Here is a 19,190-nt window from a genome sequence, read left to right as displayed (position 1 = left end):
GGAGCCGCTTCCCGAGTTTCCCCGGCGCCGCGGGCATCCCGCCGCTCCGCGCCGTCCCGGTGCCCCCCGGCCGCCCGCGGGCAGCCCCCGGCCCGGCGCGGCGCCGCCAGCAGAGGGCTCGCTGCGCCCGGGAAGGCGCCCGGCGGCCCCGGCGCCGCGGGCAGAGCGTCCGCAGCCGCCCCGGGCGGGCAGCGCGCCCCGCGCCCATGTGCGCGCCCGGGCAGGGCCCCCGGCGGCCGCGCAGCGCGGGCCGGGCCGGGAGGGCGCGGGCAGCCCGCGGAGCACCGGGACAGCCCGCGGAGCACCGGGACAGCCCGCGGAGCACCGGGCCGCGCTCCTGCGCGGGGCGGGCGGGAGAGGCCGCGCTCCGCGCCCACGAGGAGAGCGGCGGGGCGAGGCCGAGCCCGGAGCCGGCGGCCCCGGCCCCAGGAGCGGGCGGCCGGCCGGGCGGAGCTGCCGGCGGCTGCCCCGGGCAGGGCAGCATCTCCCGGGGCGCGGCGGCTCGCGTGAGCGGCGGCGTGCGGAGGGCGGGGGGAGGCGGCGGCTCCCGCCTCAGCCTTCCCCAGCAGAGGGTGCCTGCCGGTGGGAAGGGGGAAGCCGCGCTCTCCTGGACTTTTGTGGGAGTGGGGGTTGTGTTGTGTGTGTGGGTTTTAAGGGGGGTGGGGTGGGTTAGGAGAGAGTCTGTGGTTTCCATGGAGATGAAGCTGAAAGTGCAGGAAATTTAAAGGCTTTGGGTCCTTGCAAAGCAGACAAACTGGTGCCAACGTGCGTGGCTGCTGTTGCTGCTGAGGAGGCTGCTTTGCAAACGGCGGAGAGGAGCGGGGAGGAAGAACCGGCAGCTACTTCTTCCACACGCACGGGCAGACAACGAGGAGCGGCAGCAACAAGCACAATTCGCAACAAAAAGAGGCATCTCCCGTTCCCGGGAAGGGCGAGAAGAAGCAGCAGCAGCAGCAGAATTTTGGAGCGGCTTCACCAGGAGAAATTTTATAGAGAAGCCTGCAAGAGAAGAGTGTTTGCAGGGGGCTTGTTCTCCGCGCTTATCAGGGGGCTGTCTTTGCTGGTGGTGCGGCGAGTGGAGATCGTGATACCCTTCAAAGACGAGCTATTTTGGATATCCCCGTACAAGTTTTCTGATGCATTTGCTTGCACCTTCTTGCCTTGCTGCTTGGTGAATCCAGCCCCCCTTTCCCCCTCCCCCCCCCACCGGTCTCCCAAGGATGGATCATTCCCAGTGCCTTGTGACTATATACGCCTTGGTGGTTCTGCTGGGTCTCCGGCTAGAGCAGGGCGCCTGCCAGCACTATCTGCACATCCGACCGGCTCCCAGCGACAACTTGCCCTTGGTGGATCTAATCGAGCACCCGGACCCTATCTTTGACCCCAAGGAGAAGGATCTTAACGAGACCTTGCTAAGGAACCTCATGGGCGGACACTTCGACCCCAACTTTATGGCTGTTTCTTTGCCCGAGGACCGGCTCGGAGTGGACGATCTAGCTGAGCTGGACTTGCTGCTCAGGCAGAGACCCTCGGGAGCGATGCCCAGCGAAATCAAAGGGCTGGAGTTCTACGACGGGCTGCAGCCGGGCAAGAAGCACAGGCTGAGCAAGAAGCTGCGCAGGAAGCTGCAGATGTGGCTTTGGTCCCAGACCTTCTGCCCGGTCCTATACACGTGGAACGATCTCGGCAGCCGCTTTTGGCCCCGGTATGTCAAAGTGGGCAGCTGCTACAGTAAAAGGTCTTGTTCAGTCCCCGAAGGCATGGTTTGCAAACCTGCCAAGTCCGTGCATTTAACGATCCTGAGGTGGAGGTGCCAGCGCCGGGGCGGGCAGAGATGCACATGGATACCCATCCAGTACCCCATCATTTCGGAGTGTAAGTGCTCTTGCTAGGGCTGGCACTTCCTTCGCGCCCCTTCTCCAGCGGACTCACGTGGACCTTTGCTGCAACAGAAATAAAAGACATTTGCTTTCTGGTTAACGTTGTAATGCACTGTAACGTGTAGGAGAATGTATATTGTGTGTGTATATATGGCACCGGTTTAATATACTATTAAAAGGTCAGTATTATACGTGAAATAATCAGCGTCTACTGTATTTTCAAGACTATTACCCTGATCGTTGCTAATGTATTCTTTTTTTTTCTTTCTTTTTTTTTTTTTTTTTTTTTTTTTTTTTTTTTTTTTGTATTTATATTCCAGAGAGAAGTTGCTTCGCTTTGGCGAAGTAGGTTTTTTGTTGGGTGTTTTTTTAATAAAAGGATTAAAAAATACAAACCAAACTTTTTGATAAGAAAACTGATAATATTTTCCATTATTCGGAAAGCGTGTGTGTGAGGTTTTTTTTTTCTTTTTCCTTACGGACTTCAGATTTAAAATAAAAATGAATAAACGCCTAGAGCACAATGTTATTGTAAATAGAGAGAACAGTTCGAATGACTTAATCCTATGTAAATGAAGAGTATCTGCTATTTATTCTTTATATCCTTGTAGTAAAAGTGCAGTGCAGAATTAAAGTCAACCACTAAAACACGAGCCGTTTGGATTCTGTTTGCTTTTTGGTTTGGCCGCCGTCGGGGGGGCTTTCTTCTCTCTCCTCCTCGTTCTCCACGCTCAGCAGGACGTTTCGTGGTGGCAGGGGGAGGTGGGAACCTGCTCACGACTCTGTTAGGGGGGCTCTGCGGCACCCCCACGGCCGGAGCGCCGCGGGCTGCGGCCCCGCGGGATGGGGGCGGCCGGCGGGGGGGTCCCTGCGCTCCGCTCCGCGCTGGCCCCGCGGAGCCGCTCCCGCGGCCGCGCAGCCCCGGCGAGCTCGGTGGCAGCTGCTCGGGGATTTTTCTTTTAACCGCTTGACATTTCATTTACAACGGGACACGTGTCTTTCACACCTACCATTGTGGTGGGACACTGCTGAAACTTGACCCCTGGGCTTTGGGGGGTTTCAGCGCAGACACGTTATTAGCCTGATCCTGTGACAGCCCCGCGCACCGCCCGGACCGGCCCGGTTAACTCTTTGGGCTCCCGCCAGCGCCGGGCCATCGCCCCCGTGCCGGGCTGCCCGGGGCTGCGGGGCTCGGGGACTGCACCCCGTCCCTCCAGCCTCCTCTCTATAGGCAGCCGGGCAGCACCGTGCCCGCAGCCGCGGGACAGCGAGCTCTGCCGGGGGACAGCGAGCTCTGCGGCCCCCCGTGCTACCGGGGGACAGCGAGCTGTGCTACCGGGGGACAGCGAGCTCCGCGGCCGGGGAGCAGCGCCCCGTGCTACCGGGGCACAGCGAGCTCCGCCGGGGGACAGCGAGCTGTGCTACCGGGGGACAGCGAGCTCCGCGGCCGGGGAGCAGCGCCCCGTGCTGCCGCGGGGTGCCCGATCCCGCCGCCGCCCGCTCCCGGCCCGCCCCCCGGGGCCGCCCCTGCCCGCTGCTCGGTGCCCGCTGTTCGCTGCCCGGTGCCCGGTGCTCTCGGCGCTGCGGAACGGAACGGATCGGCCCGGCCCGCCCGCAGCTGTCCCGCGGCTCCTCGGGACCCGGCCCAATTAGGAACGTGTTTGACTTTTACGTGCTGGGAGAGCCGGCGGTTCGTATCTCATAGATACCAACTGCGAAAACAAACTCTTCACGTGTTCTTCGAAGGCTCCCTGACAGTGCAGAAAGCCTTTTCCTTATTTATCTTGGAGCCAAAAAAAACCTTTTTTTTTTTTTTTTTTTTTTTTTAATTTCTCCTTCAAAACTCGGAGGGACGGAGGGAATCTATGCTAATCATTTAAAACCCGTGAGTCTTTCATTAAGACGAGCCAGCCCTGCTTTCTCTAACGCTTAGTTCGGTATCTCCGAATGCATATTCATTCCCTCGCTCAGTCTCTCGGTGCGTTTTACCGCCCGTCTCTTTGCTCTAATTTCAATAGTTTTGGGAGGGGGGAAGAAAATCAGATCTTGGGACATTTAGGGTATTCATTAACCTAGTGAAGAGGAACAGAGGCATTATTACTCACATAGAAGGCACCCTGCCCCCATGTCTATCTAAGGGTTCATTGTAAAAGGATTAAAAGTTAAAGACCTTCATCTTATGATTCTTTCATTTAATCTTCGTGGCGCCTGAAAGACATGCTGGATGGATGATCACATTTAAAATATTCCTAATGTCGGCTACCTTAGGACTCCAGGCAGGGCAAACAAACGTAATTTATTTCCAGAAGAAAGGGTATATTGAGATGTTTAAGTTTATGAACCACCATTACCATGTATATTTGTTAGGTTCTGACAAATACCCAAATAACATTAAAATCAGCCATTCATCACATATGAATTTATGCAAAACCTTGTATGCCTGGGGCCAATATTTTTTTAGACAGAGTTTCACTTGCAAAAAAAAAAAGTTTATTTAAAAAAAAAAGCAAGAGTTTTTCATGACTGGTAAACACGAGAATTATGTGAACAGAAACTATTTCATGCTGGGATGGCAGCCAGGGACTCGGGAATGTCAACAAAAGTTCTCCGAAGGTTGAAAATGTCACTGGATTACAATACAAGGTCCTTTGCCCCATTAGCAAACTTTGCTAAAGTAATATTCCCACTACTTAGCGAGGGGGCTCACCCAGTGATTTATCTGTCTGTGATCCCAGCAATGGGGCAGACAGGGACTTCATCTGGAAGCCACCTCTGACTGCTGGCTTCAAGATTTAAAATTTTATATGCATGCAGAGCTGAGTGTGTGCTGGTGACTGTTATGTGAGTGTAAAAGAAGCGTGCTGTTAATGTAGTCTAAATATTTATCACCAGATCTGTCTTAATATTAATCCAAGGGTCATTGTCATCAGAGAGTCATGTGTTACATACATGCCTTCTCAACCAATAACACCTTGTTAATAAATTTATGAGAATATTTTGGGTTTTAAAAAATCAAGTTTCACCATTCATAAGGCCCATGATTTTTATTTTTTTTTAAATAAATAGCTAAATTTTGTCAGCTGGTAGATCAAAAGTAAACTAGTAGTCTTCACTGTTGTTTCTGGTCAGGTCCACTTTCTGGTCCTCCTGCCCTAGTGTTGAAATGTTTGGCTTGTAGTGGAAGTGTTTCAAGCCAAACAAATAAAATATCTTTCTGATGAATGTTTCTATGCAAATCTATTTAATATTAGATTTTGTAATATGTTTTTATAGCAAAATTGAATTATAGCTCTTTTAAATAAAAATCAGTTCATAACACAGCCAGTTTTTCTTTGCTGATCTTTGTAGTGGCATCATAAGACTGCAAAAAGACCACTGTGGGGAAGGATTAAGGGAAAAGTTTAAAGTTTGCTTTTAGATACTCTTCAGTTTCTTATTTTGCAATTTTAGTGTCTTAAAGCATAATAATGGGAATTTCAATTGATTTCTGTGTCTGCCGTAGGCCCAGCTGAGTCATTTAACCTGTGTGCTGCAGTTGCTTGTGAGGAGCACAGGACTTCATCTTCTTTGCCACTGTAGCCAGTTGTTATCAGAATAATCTGTTCTCTCACACCTCGTGTTTATTCAAAATCTAATAAAGTTGAATCCTGGTGTTCAAGGGGGGTTCCTCTGTGACAGTGCATTTAGCATCCAAGCCATTGTTTTTGTCAGTGCAGAGCAGTATTCTATGTATCATTCTCTAAAGCTTTATACTTCTGATTATCAAGGGAAAAGGTAACTTTTAGCCAAAGTTGTGATGATGGGTAATTTAAAAGTGCTAAGAGAACACAGTCAATAAAAGCACAACAAAGTAAACCAGAGTAACTTGTCCAAATTACCTAATTCAAAATTAGTTCAGATAGTGTGAAGAATATGAACCAATTCGGAAACTTTGCACATTAAAGTGTTGACTCCTCACATACATACTTAATTGAAAAATCTATTTGATTTCTTTTATAATTTTCAAAATACCACAAAGATGAGTTATTGACATTGCATGAGGGTACCGTGGAGTCATCACCAAAATAACCACAGCTAGAAATTAGAGCTGTAGTATTTGGGTAAATACTGGACAAGATTTTCTTCTTCCATAGTTTTAATAGAGAAATAATCTTAATTTATTTACATCAACATCTTGAAAAAAATTCCCAGCAGTTCACTTCACTGGGCTGAGATATATAAATGTAATCTGCACCACACTGGCTGGATCTTGGACACATTAAAGAGAAGATATTCCAGCTTGGAGATTTGCCAGGAATATTCCTTGAAAGCTGAAATAAATATAATGACGTCATCATATAATGTAACATCATAGCTTTCAAGGTGAGCCAAACCAAAGGTATGCTGGCAGGGGAATGTTGCCACCTGGTAGATCCATGCTAGGAATAGATATGATTCTCTCATCCAGCAGGGAGGAGAGCAGCCACACTCCCCTGGAGTGCCCACAAGGATGCTGCAGTCTCTCTGTGCCTGCAGGTCCAGTGGGAGCCTTGCTGCACGTGGGAGCTGCAGGATCTGTGTCAATGCTCCCTTTTAAGAGAGCGGCTCCAGCAAATTTGAAGAGACCTTTTCATTCCCTCTTCCCTGCTCCCAGACCAAGCAAGAAGCTCCAATGGTTAAAAGGAAGGGAATGAATGCATTCACTTGAAACAACTGTTGGAATGGTTCAGACGGGAACAGAAATATTCAGCAATCAACATTAAAGACTCTAAATCCTTGGAGGTGTTATTGCAGGATCAGCAGCTTACAGCCCTCTCTGTGAATCCTGGGTACCAGTGTATTACTGCTAAGTCCCCTGCAGCCTGTTCCCTGAGGGGAAAGCAGCTGCCCTGTGTGATGTGCTTCTGAAGAGTCTGAGAGAAAAGCTGCTGCAGAAAAATCTGCACGGGTGTAACGTCACAGTGAGTCACTTTCCCTCCTGAACTGTGGGACAGGAGTGCAGAGATGCCACAATTTAGCCTCTGACTCTGTTGGTGGATGGCATAGATGGAAACCAGCTGAGAGCTGATGCTGTGGGAGCTCACTAATTGTAGTTCTGCCCTCTCTGGGTTATATTCATGGGCCTTCGAGCATCCTTCTGAGTCAGCGCTCAATGCCAGACCAACCTGTGCATGCTCTGAGCTCCTGTCAGCCTGGAGATGTCCTGGAAAGCTTTGGAGCCATCCCTGTGGGGGCCTCTGGCTCTGTGTGGGTGCTCCCGTCCCAGAGCCCAGCTGAAGGCAATGACACCCACTGAGAGCACACAGATCCTGGCACTGACTGGTCTGGGGTCTGCTCTTCACCCAGGACAGACATCTCCCAGCACTCAGTCAGATCCTGGCACTGACTGGTCTGGGGTCTGCTCTTCACCCAGGACAGACATCTCCCAGCACTCAGGTCTCTCCCATGGAGAATCCCAGAGTAGTCACTGCATCAGATAATCATAACAGAGTTTGAAAATAGGTTTCACACTCCCTCCTCATTGTTTTCTTTTCCTCATGAGAGGGGGAGTGGTAAGGCTCCCATCACAAAGAACGTTACTCAGAACCAGAACAGATCTTAGGCACAACACTAAAAACCTGTATGCAATGGAGAAGGACTGGGTGGCTCGAGGGATTGGTAATGGTATAAAGAGCTTTTCACCACTAGGCTTCTGGCTCTGCTCCAGAGGTAGTAACTGAAAGCCACAGTCATCTGATGCCTGCAGAGTGGGCTCTGTAGAATGAGTTGTTGGTCTCTGCATAGATCCTACCAAGCAGGATCCAGATCACAAAGCCACCACCAGAATTGTCATGCTTGCAGGGATTCTCAATCCATAGTGCAAAATGAAACAGGAATGAGGATGCTTGATCTGTGTTTGTGGTTAGTAGCTTAGCAGTTTGATTGTGATTGTGATTGTGATTGTGATTGTGATTGTGATTGTGATTGTGATAGTGATTGTGATTGTGAGGAGTGTATTGTTGATGGGTATTTTTTGTTTTGTGGGGGAGCGATTAAATTAGGAGAAGGTAACCAATATAGCCCCTTGTATTGATACAACCCTAATAGCATTTTCCTTCTGGCATAGCAATGCCTTTATTTTTGGCCTACACCTGGCAACTTCCTACCTGGCCTGGATGCAAACACATGGTCCAGAGGAAGACAGAACAAACAGAAGGGCCTGCTGTGTTAATTGGAGTGCCTCCTGCACTGGGTGGTGTAAATAGCTTCATAATAAGTGCATCTTACACCTACTGGTGCAAATACCTTATTAACAGCAGTGCAACTTTCCAGGGCTCAGGGTAGAGGTTACCCTTCCATAGGATTCCCAATCACACAGCTCTGAGCACACGCTTCTCTGAACAATTTCAGAATATCCTTGCCAGGCTGCTGTGTTGTACCTGTGCAATAAAAACAATCCAGTACCTATCTCAGCAATAAATAAGCTGAGTTTAACTTGAAGTATTAGAGAAAACAAGTACATAAACCCAATATATATTTCTATAAGGGCCAGTGTAAACATCAGTCCTCTGTTTTAAAATGAACCTTCTGGTATTCCAGGCACTTCATAATATTGTCTGGGAGTGAAAAATGGACAGAAAATAATTTTCCCTCACTCCCTCTCCTAGTTTGCTTTGGCCATTTAGGCATTGCATATCTAGCCAGGTTTATTTTGCTTTTTGCGTGGATATGTTCTCTAAGGGCATTCCATTTTTCACACAGCACCAGCATGTTGAATAATATTGCACAGATATTATTGTAAACATGCATAAATTACTAGAGAGATTTCATAGCCTGGTGAGAGGAGCTGAAATACTATCTCTTAAAATCGGGTGGACTTCCAAGTTCATCATGTCCTTTTGGAATAAGTGGGTAAATTTTTGTTTTGTAGGTAATACTTGCACAATAAATGAGGTCATTGACCTGAACCTTGAAGCTCTTGTAAATAAGCCTCATTTAGAGGCAATGCCTAAATTACGTCTCAGTGCTACATCTCCTGGCCTTGGAAACACCCAGGTATGTCTCCTGTCTCTCATTGTATCTGCTCCTGCCTTCATGAGGGTGTGAAGAGCCCTTTCCACCCAGCATTCACTGGGTCTGGGGGGGTTCACCCTGGCAGGACTCCAGGTGCCCACCAACGCTGCTCTATCGCTCCTCATCTGGATGGCAGGGGGAGAAAATACAACAGGAGGTTCTCGGGTCAAAATAAAGGCAGGGAAAATCCCTCACCAATTACCATAACAGGCAAAACAGACTTAGCTCGGGGAAATTCATTTATTACCAATCAAATCAGAGTACTGAGAAACAAAACCAAACCTCAAAACACCTCCCCTCCACCCCTCCCTTCTTTCCCGGCTTAAATGCACTCCTGATTTTCTGTGCTTCCTCCCCACCAGCAGCACAGAGGCTTGGAAATGAGGGCTGGGGTCAGATCATCACGGGTCCTTCTGTTGTTCCTCCTGCAGAGAGAGAGAATTCCTCACACTCTTCCCTGCTCCAGGGTGGGCTCCTCTCTCCATGGGCTGCAGGTCCTGCCAGCTCCAGCACGGGCTAACCTAAGGTTCAGCTTGCTGTGGGCTCCTCCAGGGCTGCAGGTGGGTGTCTGCTCCACGGGGACCCAGGGACAGCCTTCCTGGCCACGGTGTTCACCAGGGCCTGCAGGGAAGTCTCAGCTCCTGGAGGAGCCTGGAGCACCTCCTTTCCCTCCTTCTGCACTGACCGGGTGGCTGCAGAGTTGTTTCTCTCCAGTATCTCACTCCTCTCTCTGGATGAAGCAGCTGGATTTTTTGTTTCCATTTCTAAATGCCTTTGGCCAGAGGCTCTCCCATCAGGGCTGACGGGCTCAGCCTTGGTGCGCCTTGGAGCTGGAATTGGCCCTGTGGGACATGGGGGAAGCTTTGCAGTGAAGGCATCCCTGCAGCCCCCCCAGCTGCCCAAACCCGGCCACACAGAGCCAGCACCGTTGTGTGTGTGCACAGTGGAGTTTCTGCTGGGCTGGGAACTCTAATAAAGCTCCCTGAGCACTACATGTAGAAGGCATTAAAGCTGGACCACCAGGTTGGGAATAGTTACACTGCACTTCAGCTGTCTCCAGAAGTGCACAGCGTTCTGCCCCGAGCCAGCAGAGCCTTGAGCACAACTCAGCCAAGGCCTCACAAGCACATCCACACAAGGACTCCCTGCTCACCCCAGAGCCCAAACGTTCTCACTTGGGGCAGCTGAAACCTCAGCACCCTGCAGGGCACTCCCGAGGGGACCCGGAGCAGCTTGGGTGTTCAGGGGAGGGCTGCTCTACCTAACCAGGAACAGCTGAGTGTTGTGGTTTGTATAAACTGTTTGCCATGTATGTGTGGCATGTGGCAGTAAATGAAACACTTACTTTAAAACTTATTGAAGTTCTTTCAGCAAAAAAATTAATGTGAGGTCGGCTTTTATGCGTTGTTTCAAATGAAGCAGAGATTTATACACCTTATTATCCTAATTTTTTTCCAGACACTGCCCTGAATATCTCTCATATCTTATGGGAAATCAAATATCAGAGATCACTCCTAATTTCCCATCTATGGTAAGACCAAAAAAATGAGTAGGTCTAATGAAGTGGCATGTACTCAAATGTTCAGACTGTAATCATCCACAAAATATTTCAGGCAATCTGAAAGAAACTTTTCTGACTAGGCAGACTAGGTTCCTCTTACTCCTAAGCTTCTGAGAGATGCCAACAAAGTTTAAAGTTAACATTTTCAGTCCTGGGTGCCTGAGATTAGGCATCTTGTTCAATAAGATGACATCTGTGGCAGGAAAAACCTTTGGTTTGCATTTTTGGATGCAGAAATTCACAGCTCTCAGTAGGAGACAATGATAATACACCACACTGTGAAAAACAGCAGATGTAGCTTTACTGCTATGTACAAGACTCCATCTGATATGGTGAATTTTGTAATTGGCTATGGTAAGGTGTTTTGTTTTGTTTTCAAAACAGCTAATAGATGCACATGTTTTAAAATGGGGCATTTAGGAATATAACATTCCTAGGAGCTGCAGAAAACCCCATTTCCAAATCTTCTCACTCTAAAGTAATGAGAAAAAGAGGTGGAGTTGGAGTTTCTCACAGACAAGAGAAATCCTAAAGCAAAACAATTGGATTCTAAGCCATATCTTCAGCCAGGGTGGATTTACAGGGGCAAAGGGAGGACGGGGGAAGAGCTAAGGCAGCATTACCCTCTTTTCAGTTTTTCCTTCCTCCTGCCTTCCATCAGCATGGCTGATGTGTCATATGCTGAAAGAGTGGTTGAGTCCCCCCCTTCCTTCATTTCAGCTCTACAACAGCCCCTGCAGATGTGATGGATTAACATACTGACTTCAATGCAGTTATTTTATGCCAATCAAAGATCTTCATCTGCTTTTAAAGAATACAAAGTATTTTCAGAAATCTTTTTCTATTTCTTATTGCCTACAATCTTTCTGTCTTTGGTACAGTAATTACTTGTCAATGAAGTTTCTCTTTGCCTGTTATATTTTCCCTGAAGGTTGTCCTAATATTGCGATTAAAATATTTTTTTACAAAATAGTAGGTGTTCTGTGAAATTGCACATTTTGTCTTGCAAGTTTAGCTTTGTGGAATTTCTTTCACTTTCTGGAAAACCAGAGTAAAAGATGGATTTTAATGTTCATAACTGGGAGAACATAGAGGTTAACACAGTCTACCATATAGACAGCATGGTCCAACCACCCTAATTTCAATTGAAAACAAAATGTGTTTAAAAAATTGCTGTAGCACTGAATGATAGATCTGAATCATGACTAGCTTTACTGTGAGCATTAAATTGCCCCCTTACAAATCATCCCCAAATCTCCTTTTTTCCCAGATGCTCTTGAGCATCATTTCTGCAATGCCACTTGAAATGTGTGAGTCAAATATGTTATTTATTTCAAAGTATGCCTTCCAACCTTACTGAGCAATTCTGTAGTTTATTCTGTAACCTTTTTCCCTCATAGTATTTTGGATTCATATGAGTGTTTCTGCTGTAAATTGCTCAAAATGGTTCTGTAAGACAGTAAATGCTCCTGGCCCTACGTGTCCAAATTGTCTTACTAAGGTAAATAAATTTCTTTACTGGTGCAGTCTGAGGAAAATATTTTAGCAGTTTTTCTGGGGCAAAAATGGTGACTCATTGTCAGCATAACATTTTATAAATTCCCATCAGCTGAAAAATCTGGCCACTTTGAGCTTTGAAAATAATAAACTATTTTTTTAACAAAAGATTTTGTTCTGATCTTTTCAGCGTAATACCTGTTGATTTTTTTAACTTGGTGTGTTTTTGCATTTTAGAAGTCCTCATTCAATTCTGTTACAAAAGTCCATTCCTTTTTAGCCTGCATAAACTGAAATCCCATTTCAATCAAAACTATACTCAGCAAGATGGAGCATGGGGTGAAGATGGAACAGATCATTCCATGTGATTCTGAGACAGTATTTCTTATTTTGCAGCTCACAAAAAAATTTGAAAATGTATTATTTTTGAGCTCAAAGCATGTATTTAAATTATTCACCAGAGCTGTGAGGAATGGAAAATTTAGATTGTCTCAGAGCTCAAAGCAGATGCCAGAGGCATGGCTGCAGTAAATCAGCATAGCTGTGCTGATGTGAGCTGGGTGGTTTGATGCCAGCAAGGAATCCTTCTCCATTTAAATATTTGGCTCAGTAGGAATGTGTGGATGGGCTCTTCAGGTGGCTATGGCTTGGAGCTGAGATCTTGAGAGGAAAGACTTGCCAGACAAAAGTACTGTCTGACTCAACTGTGGCACTAATGTGTGATGTTTGAGTACTGAGTGTGTGCATGGCCAGTATTACATGAATTCCCTTCCACACTCCCTCACTAGCAATATTAAAAGTTGCATAACTTCCAAGTCTTTCTATGAGCTGTTGATTAGCATTCCAGCAGGATCACTAACCTATTGGAGTGTCTGTCACTATTGGTGGAAAAGAGTCTTTTATTTCCTTCTCAAATGATTTTGCTTTTCTTCAGTGGTGCCCATAGCAACCCATACTGGTAGTGATGAGTCCCTGATTCTGTTGCAGGCTTTCCACAGCCGTGTCCTGCCAGGAACAGCAGCTGACCTGGTGTTGTGAGGCTGGGGGACATGAAGCCACACTGGTTCTCCTGAGCAATGGGAGGGGTCTTTCCACATGTGGCAGGTCAGTTCCAGAAAGTGGCATGGCTCATTTCTGACATCTTCCCTTTTTCTGAACACAGTGATGGGAACCTTACCCTGGAAGGTCTTTTGCCCAAAATGCCTTTTCTGAATGTGTCAGTGCACAGATGTTTCTCTGCATGTCTATAACTACTTCCATGAGTGTGAGTTTGCTGCTCCAAGCTGAAAGTTAGTTCTGGTAGCAAATAGTCTGTAGAAGAGGTTGTCCAGAATATGGCCAGGGGACCAGGAAAGCAGTTTGTCCCTTAATCTTCTCAGTCATCTCTTCTCGTTTTAACCTTTTTGTCTAAGTAAAAGACATCTCAAGAAATCAGTAATCTGCCACAGACTATCTCTGCTGCAGACTTCAAATCAGAACCAACAATCAATCTAATGTCCTGCTCAAATAAGAATGACTTCATTACCTAGACTGAAACTGGCAAGGAAGACAAAATGCTCTGTTGTGGTCTCTTGTGCCTTAACCTAACAAGTCTTGGACTTAGTAAGAATTGGCTTTATACCACAGCATGCATAAAGCAGGGACTAGATCCAGTGACCTCTCTTCATGTGAGCAATTCCTGCTCACATATGTAATCAGTGGGGTGGTTTGCTTAGGTAAAGTTTCTCTGCATGTGTAAAAGTGGAAAGGACCTGGACAAAATTCCACAGTTTTTCTTTCTCTGACTCATACTTGTCTCTGGATTTGCTTTGTGTGTGTATTGGCACTGCCATTGCATCCAAGCCCCAAGTACATCTCTGCAGCTCTTTAGGTTGGATTTTGAGTGCCAAACAGACATCCTGCATTTCTCATGCACCCATAGAAGGATCTGCCTTTTGGAAGCAAGAAATCTTGACCAAATGTCTGTTGCATGAAAGGAAAATTATTTGTGCTGTCTGAAACGCCCCTGGCATCTTCATTTGTGCTGGTGGTGTGTCAGTTCTGGTGTTCAGTGTCATTTCTTCTAGGCAGCTTTGCCCTGAAGCCCTGGAGTGAGGGTCCCAGCTGAGCAGGGGCCAAGCACAAGGAAGGTTGTGTGAACAGATGGACAGGCCAGCTCTCAATAGAGCGTGCCTGAGTGTGAGAGCAGAACTCACAGGTGGGAATGGCCAAATGTCTGTCTGTGCTGTGGTTAGGGGGACATACCATTGCTAATTCTGCTCTGCGCTGACTTAACTGAAAAAAGGAATTTTCCCTCACCACATAAGGAGAGGTTTTGGCCTGTTGGAATTGCCTGGGTGGTGCAAAGGAAGGTGGGGTGTAGAGAGACATTCTAATTAAGTCTCTATCCCCTTTTGTTCATATCTTTTTAGGAAAGCCCCCGTGGAATAGACCAAAATAAGCTCCTACCCCTTGCTGAATAAGTTGTCAGGGTGCAGAACTATATTCTGCAGACTTATGCATGTGTAAGGGGTGTGTAACATTTTTGTCTGAATGGAGCCCTATGTTCTCATAATTTATAGTAAGTAATCTTATTTGCAAAGCATGCCCTTACAGTTTTAAAAAACAGGTTAATTGACTTGCATAAAAATCAAACATGTCAAAGTTTTCCATCTCAACACAAACACCACATTGAGCAGCACATTGCTACAATAGCCATGATGCAGTCTGAGCTACCTATTGAGATATTTCATAAACCAAAATGGAATCTTAAAAAGTTTGTCAGTTTTGCATACCTCTGAGTTTCTGAATTTAGGAGTCCATTACTCGACTAATTATACAATGTTTTATTTTTTTCCTTATGTAAATAAACAAACTTGTGTCTGAATTTTGGCAAGGGGCACTAGAAGCCAATTAGAAGGTGTTCCCAATGTATTACAGTATTACAAACAAGATGCCTTTTCTTAGAAAGGCGAACACACCGTGTTTCTTTTAATGAGTGTGAAAATATACCAGTTGCTTAATCACTAGCAACTTATAGTTATAAGCATAAGTGAGTCCTTTCTCAGGAATGAAAAACATAGCTTAGTTTCTTTACTAACAGATGACATTTTAATTTAAAGCTCCAGTTTTTGTCTGGAAGGGCTAAAATATCTGAATTATTTGAGAGAGAAATAGGGGGTAGAGGGGAGGTATGGGAGAGCAGGCAGGATTTTCTTTGAGTAGACTTCACTCCATGCTCCTTAGAGTGGTGAGAGGAGTGTGTGTCCCCTCAGGCTGTGTCTGCAATGCCATCTGAGGTACTGTGCCATGTCTAGCCTGAAACTGGATCCAAAACTAAAGCACCGTGACTTACTTAAGAGTAAAATATTCTCTCTGCATGTTTTAGGTCTGGGTTGGAGCAGCATCCCCGGCAGAGCAAGCCCAAGGAAGGATGGTGGCTCAGCTATAGTTTCTTCCCATGGTCCTCTTCTGGGTGAAAACAGGAACACAGCCTGGAGTTACTTTGAAAGGATAAAGCATCCTCCTGTGCAGCCCAGGCAAGTCACAATATGCTCGTTGTGAAGCAACAAAAATATTAAGCTGGATAAGAGGCTGGATAGAACAAATAGCTCCATATAGAGACCCTTTATCCTTGTTTTCCTTGAAATGTTTGTCTAGAAACATAAAGATTGCTTGATTTATGACTTGTTCAACAAGCTCCAAATCAGATGGTGTTGCATTCAGAGCAGTGAATCTGTCAGCCTGGCACTGCTCCACTGCAGCCAGTGGAGTGCTGAAAATTCCACACAACACGTCCCCAGCTGCTGCTCACTGGGGTTGTGGCAGGAGTGTGGTGATTGTCAGCAGAGAGAAGTGTGGAAGGATCTGGACCTTCACAATTTTTAATCCTCCTCAGAAAAATAAAATAAGCCTTGGGAAAGCTCTCCAGTGTTACTTAAAAAATAGAAGAAAGAGTGTTAGTGGTTTTACACGGATTATATAAATTACTAGTTTATTATAAAAAGGGATCATTTTAAAAAGAAAAAAATTCCCTTGAAGCAAATGTTTAACTTCTTTGCACTACTTTATGGATATTTAATTTTACATTTAAAAATAATTAAATCTTTTAAAGCAGAAATTTTCTCTTTCCTTTTTTGTTCTTTTTTTTTTTTCTTTTTCTTTTTATCAAATAACGCTGTCCCTGCTTCACAGCACCCCAGCTTCTTGTGTGCCATCCTCGGTGCTGCTCGGCCCTGAGGCATGAGCTGGAGCTCAGTGAGTTGCTGTGCCTGGCTTTGGCCAGGGTCTGTGCAGGTAATTCAGGGCAGGGCAATGCTGACTTAGCCAGAAAACCAAGCACAGGAGGCTTAATCCAAAGCCAGCTACACTGCCCAGCTTTAGTTGTGCCAGGTACATGAGTTAGATTCCTAAGTTAGCAATTTGTGTCCCGGGTTCCACTGGGACAGAGCACAGCTCTCAGCCTATTTACTGCCTTATTTGCTCTAAAGCACCATCAGAATTTTCACACAGGCATTGTATTAACAGCAAAAGCAGCTCAGGAGTCCCTGAAAGATAAGGAAGAAGAAGAAGAAGAAGAAGAAAATGTAGAAAATTGCCCCTTGTGCTGTGATTTATTTAGTGGAACATTGGTCGTGTCAAAAAAATGGGTTATTTTTTCCTTTTGCTAATGCATCTCAAAATGTTCAGGTTCTGAAAAAATTGTGAGGCTTTGATTGGGTAGAAAACCTTCTGTTAAAACCAGGGAAAAAATCAGGTTTGCTTGTAAAAATTCTTTGGATTTCAGTACCCAAAAGCGGAGGGGAAGAACTTCGTTCAAAACTAAAACATTTCAGCTTTCTGTCACTGAAAACCAAAAAGTTGTCATTGGATTTTTTGTGGTGAAAGCAATAGTTTCTAATCTAGTTCTGAGATTTTCCAGGACATTTAGGGAATAGCAAGCTATGCTGTGGATGGGGACACAGAAAGCCAGTTCTCAGCTTTGTCAGAGCTTTCTGACAATCTCTTTGGGTATGTCCACATGCCCTGACAGAGGTGACTCAGGGCTCTGCTGGAGTCAGTTATGTCTAGTTTGGTACAAAATAGTCACTTTATGCTTTTCTGCCTCAGTTTTTCTTCTGTAAAATGGGAATAATATTCTTGACCGCTTTTCTCTCCTCACTTGGTGCTCTCTGACAGGGTCTGTGTCTCTTGGCAGATCAGGTCCCCTTTGGAACTGCAGACACATCACTGTTAAAGGCTCCTGGTAGTACTGCTAAGGAAAGAATATATGTCTAAATACTCCCTTTTATTCAAATTTTTATTTGAATAAAGCAAAGCATTTTGCTTTACTAGGAAAGATCCTCAACCATTTCAAATTTGGAAGGTGTCTACCAAAGTGAGAGCAGCTCTACCAACTTACACCAACTGAAGAGCTTGGCCCCTAAGTGTGCTTGGGGGGAAAAAGTAAACTTTTGGTGTAGGAATCCTTTTGTTAATATAATTAACACATATTTTGTGTTTACAACATTTTTAAAAGTTCTGTTAAAAATAAATTCTAGAAGCCCTGAATAAATAAATACTGTACAGAAGAGTCCTCTGTAGCCACAAAGGTGCCAAAAATTATCAGTAATCCTCAGTCAGATGGAATGTACAGTTGGCAAGGGGATGGCAGGAAAAAGCCCTCACCAGTTCTGCCTCATATTCCCATACAATGAGAGATGCCAAGTTTTCCTGTTAGTGTCTGTGATGCAGTTGAAGATGGGAATGTTTGTCATTACAGAGACCTTGTTTTGGTTAAATAACCAGTGAAAGGCTCAGTTCAGTTGCATATTTTTCCATCACTAGATGTCAATTTCACGAGCTGCTTTATTTTGTTAATGAAATTTGACCTTCATTTCTTCTCCCTCTGCATTTAACCCAGTTTAGGTCAAAACATATACTATGCAAATGAAGAACCACAAGTCCAGCCCACTACTGATGTGGTTTTAAAGTCATGAATAAAAATAAAAATTATTTACAGGCTAGTCTGGGGCAATATACGCCTTGAAAACTGTTATACAGGATCCTGGCAGCTGACGTATGTATTTATTTAGGCTTTTACACTGCCAGGATTTATAACTGGGGGGCTGGGGGTGGTTTTTTGGAAAGTAACTGGTGATTTTAAAGGCCTTTATTCTGAGTGACGAAATTCAGACAAATGAAACTGGCATGTGCTCCCTGCTGTCTGAAATACAGCTTTGTTTGAGCCCTGTGTAGTAAAGCTTCAAGCTCTTGAGGAACCCCCAATCCCTTGTCAATGCTGTGTATCTTGGCCCCTGGGCACAGTGCATGTAAGTGGATAATGGGCCAAGAGCTGTTTTTATTTAAAACTGTGGAATTCCCGCTTGGTCCAACAGGAATTACACCTGTTCAGCCAAAGGCAGACTTTGGCCCAGGCGCTGAAATTTAAAGATGCATCAGGGCACAGCCACCCCAAGCAGTCACAGCCTCAGCACTGTCTTGTCTCACAAGTACTGCACCGACACCAAGCACACCACGAAGGTGGAATCACAAATAGTCAGAAAATGGGAAATCTGCTCAATCTGAGGTTCTCCAGTCAGCTTGACTGGCTCCAGCCCTAATAAATACCCTCCCTAAATGTTCCACCATTAGATCTCTGTGATGGCATCGCTCTGTGCCAACAGAAAAGTTAGAAACACTTTGCTGCTTAGAAAAAACATCTGCTGAAAAGTTTAGTAGCTTAATTGCAAAGTGTGTAGAAATGTTTAATAGCCAGAAGAGTAGAGCTGTAGGAGTGACTGTGCCTGCATAGCACTTGAATCTTTTCAATTAGCCCTGAAGGTAGACGTCTGAGAACAGAAAAATTAAGAGACTGAAAAGATTTGCCATCAATGCCGTGATTAAGCCCCATTCATACTCAATTTCTCAGTGTTTTCCAGACCCCAAAAACATAAAGGCAAAGTCTGAACTATTTAAGGACTGATGCAGCTCCAGATTAAATTAATATCTACATTATAGCAGCTACTACTGTGACTGTCAAAAATTAGTTTTACCCCAGAGAGAAGGTACAAAGGAAACAATGGAAGGTCTTCTGCATGAAACCCTGAAACCAGATCCTAACAGGCACACAGAGCTGTGCAGATGTAACACAATCTAACCTTTTCATGTTTAGACTAAAGCACTTTCATTTAACATTACACTTAACGGAACAGCTTTAAACCAGCCACAAAGAAGTGACCTGGCATGTTTTGACTATAATA

At 45.6% G+C, this 19,190-nt stretch overlaps 1 protein-coding gene across 1 annotated transcript; it reads left to right on the top strand.

The window, feature by feature from the left end:
• The first annotated feature begins 832 nt into the window (after positions 1–832).
• Positions 833–2,113, top strand: NOG (noggin). Its single transcript, XM_059485918.1, has one exon. It carries the CDS (start codon positions 1,221–1,223, stop codon positions 1,890–1,892), a length of 672 nt encoding a protein of 223 aa, XP_059341901.1. The 5' UTR covers positions 833–1,220; the 3' UTR covers positions 1,893–2,113.
• The last annotated feature ends 17,077 nt before the right edge of the window (positions 2,114–19,190 follow it).

The sequence above is a fragment of the Ammospiza nelsoni genome, chromosome 19 (assembly GCF_027579445.1).
Source record: "Ammospiza nelsoni isolate bAmmNel1 chromosome 19, bAmmNel1.pri, whole genome shotgun sequence".
Taxonomy (NCBI): Eukaryota; Metazoa; Chordata; class Aves; order Passeriformes; family Passerellidae; genus Ammospiza; species Ammospiza nelsoni.
Note: the sequence above shows the minus strand (reverse complement) of the source record. Positions and strands in the feature narration are given on the sequence as shown.

Coding starts and splice junctions, on each gene's coding strand:
- NOG (XM_059485918.1), top strand. CDS start 1,221: ATGGATCATTCCCAGTGCCTTGTGACTATATACGCCTTGGTGGTTCTG.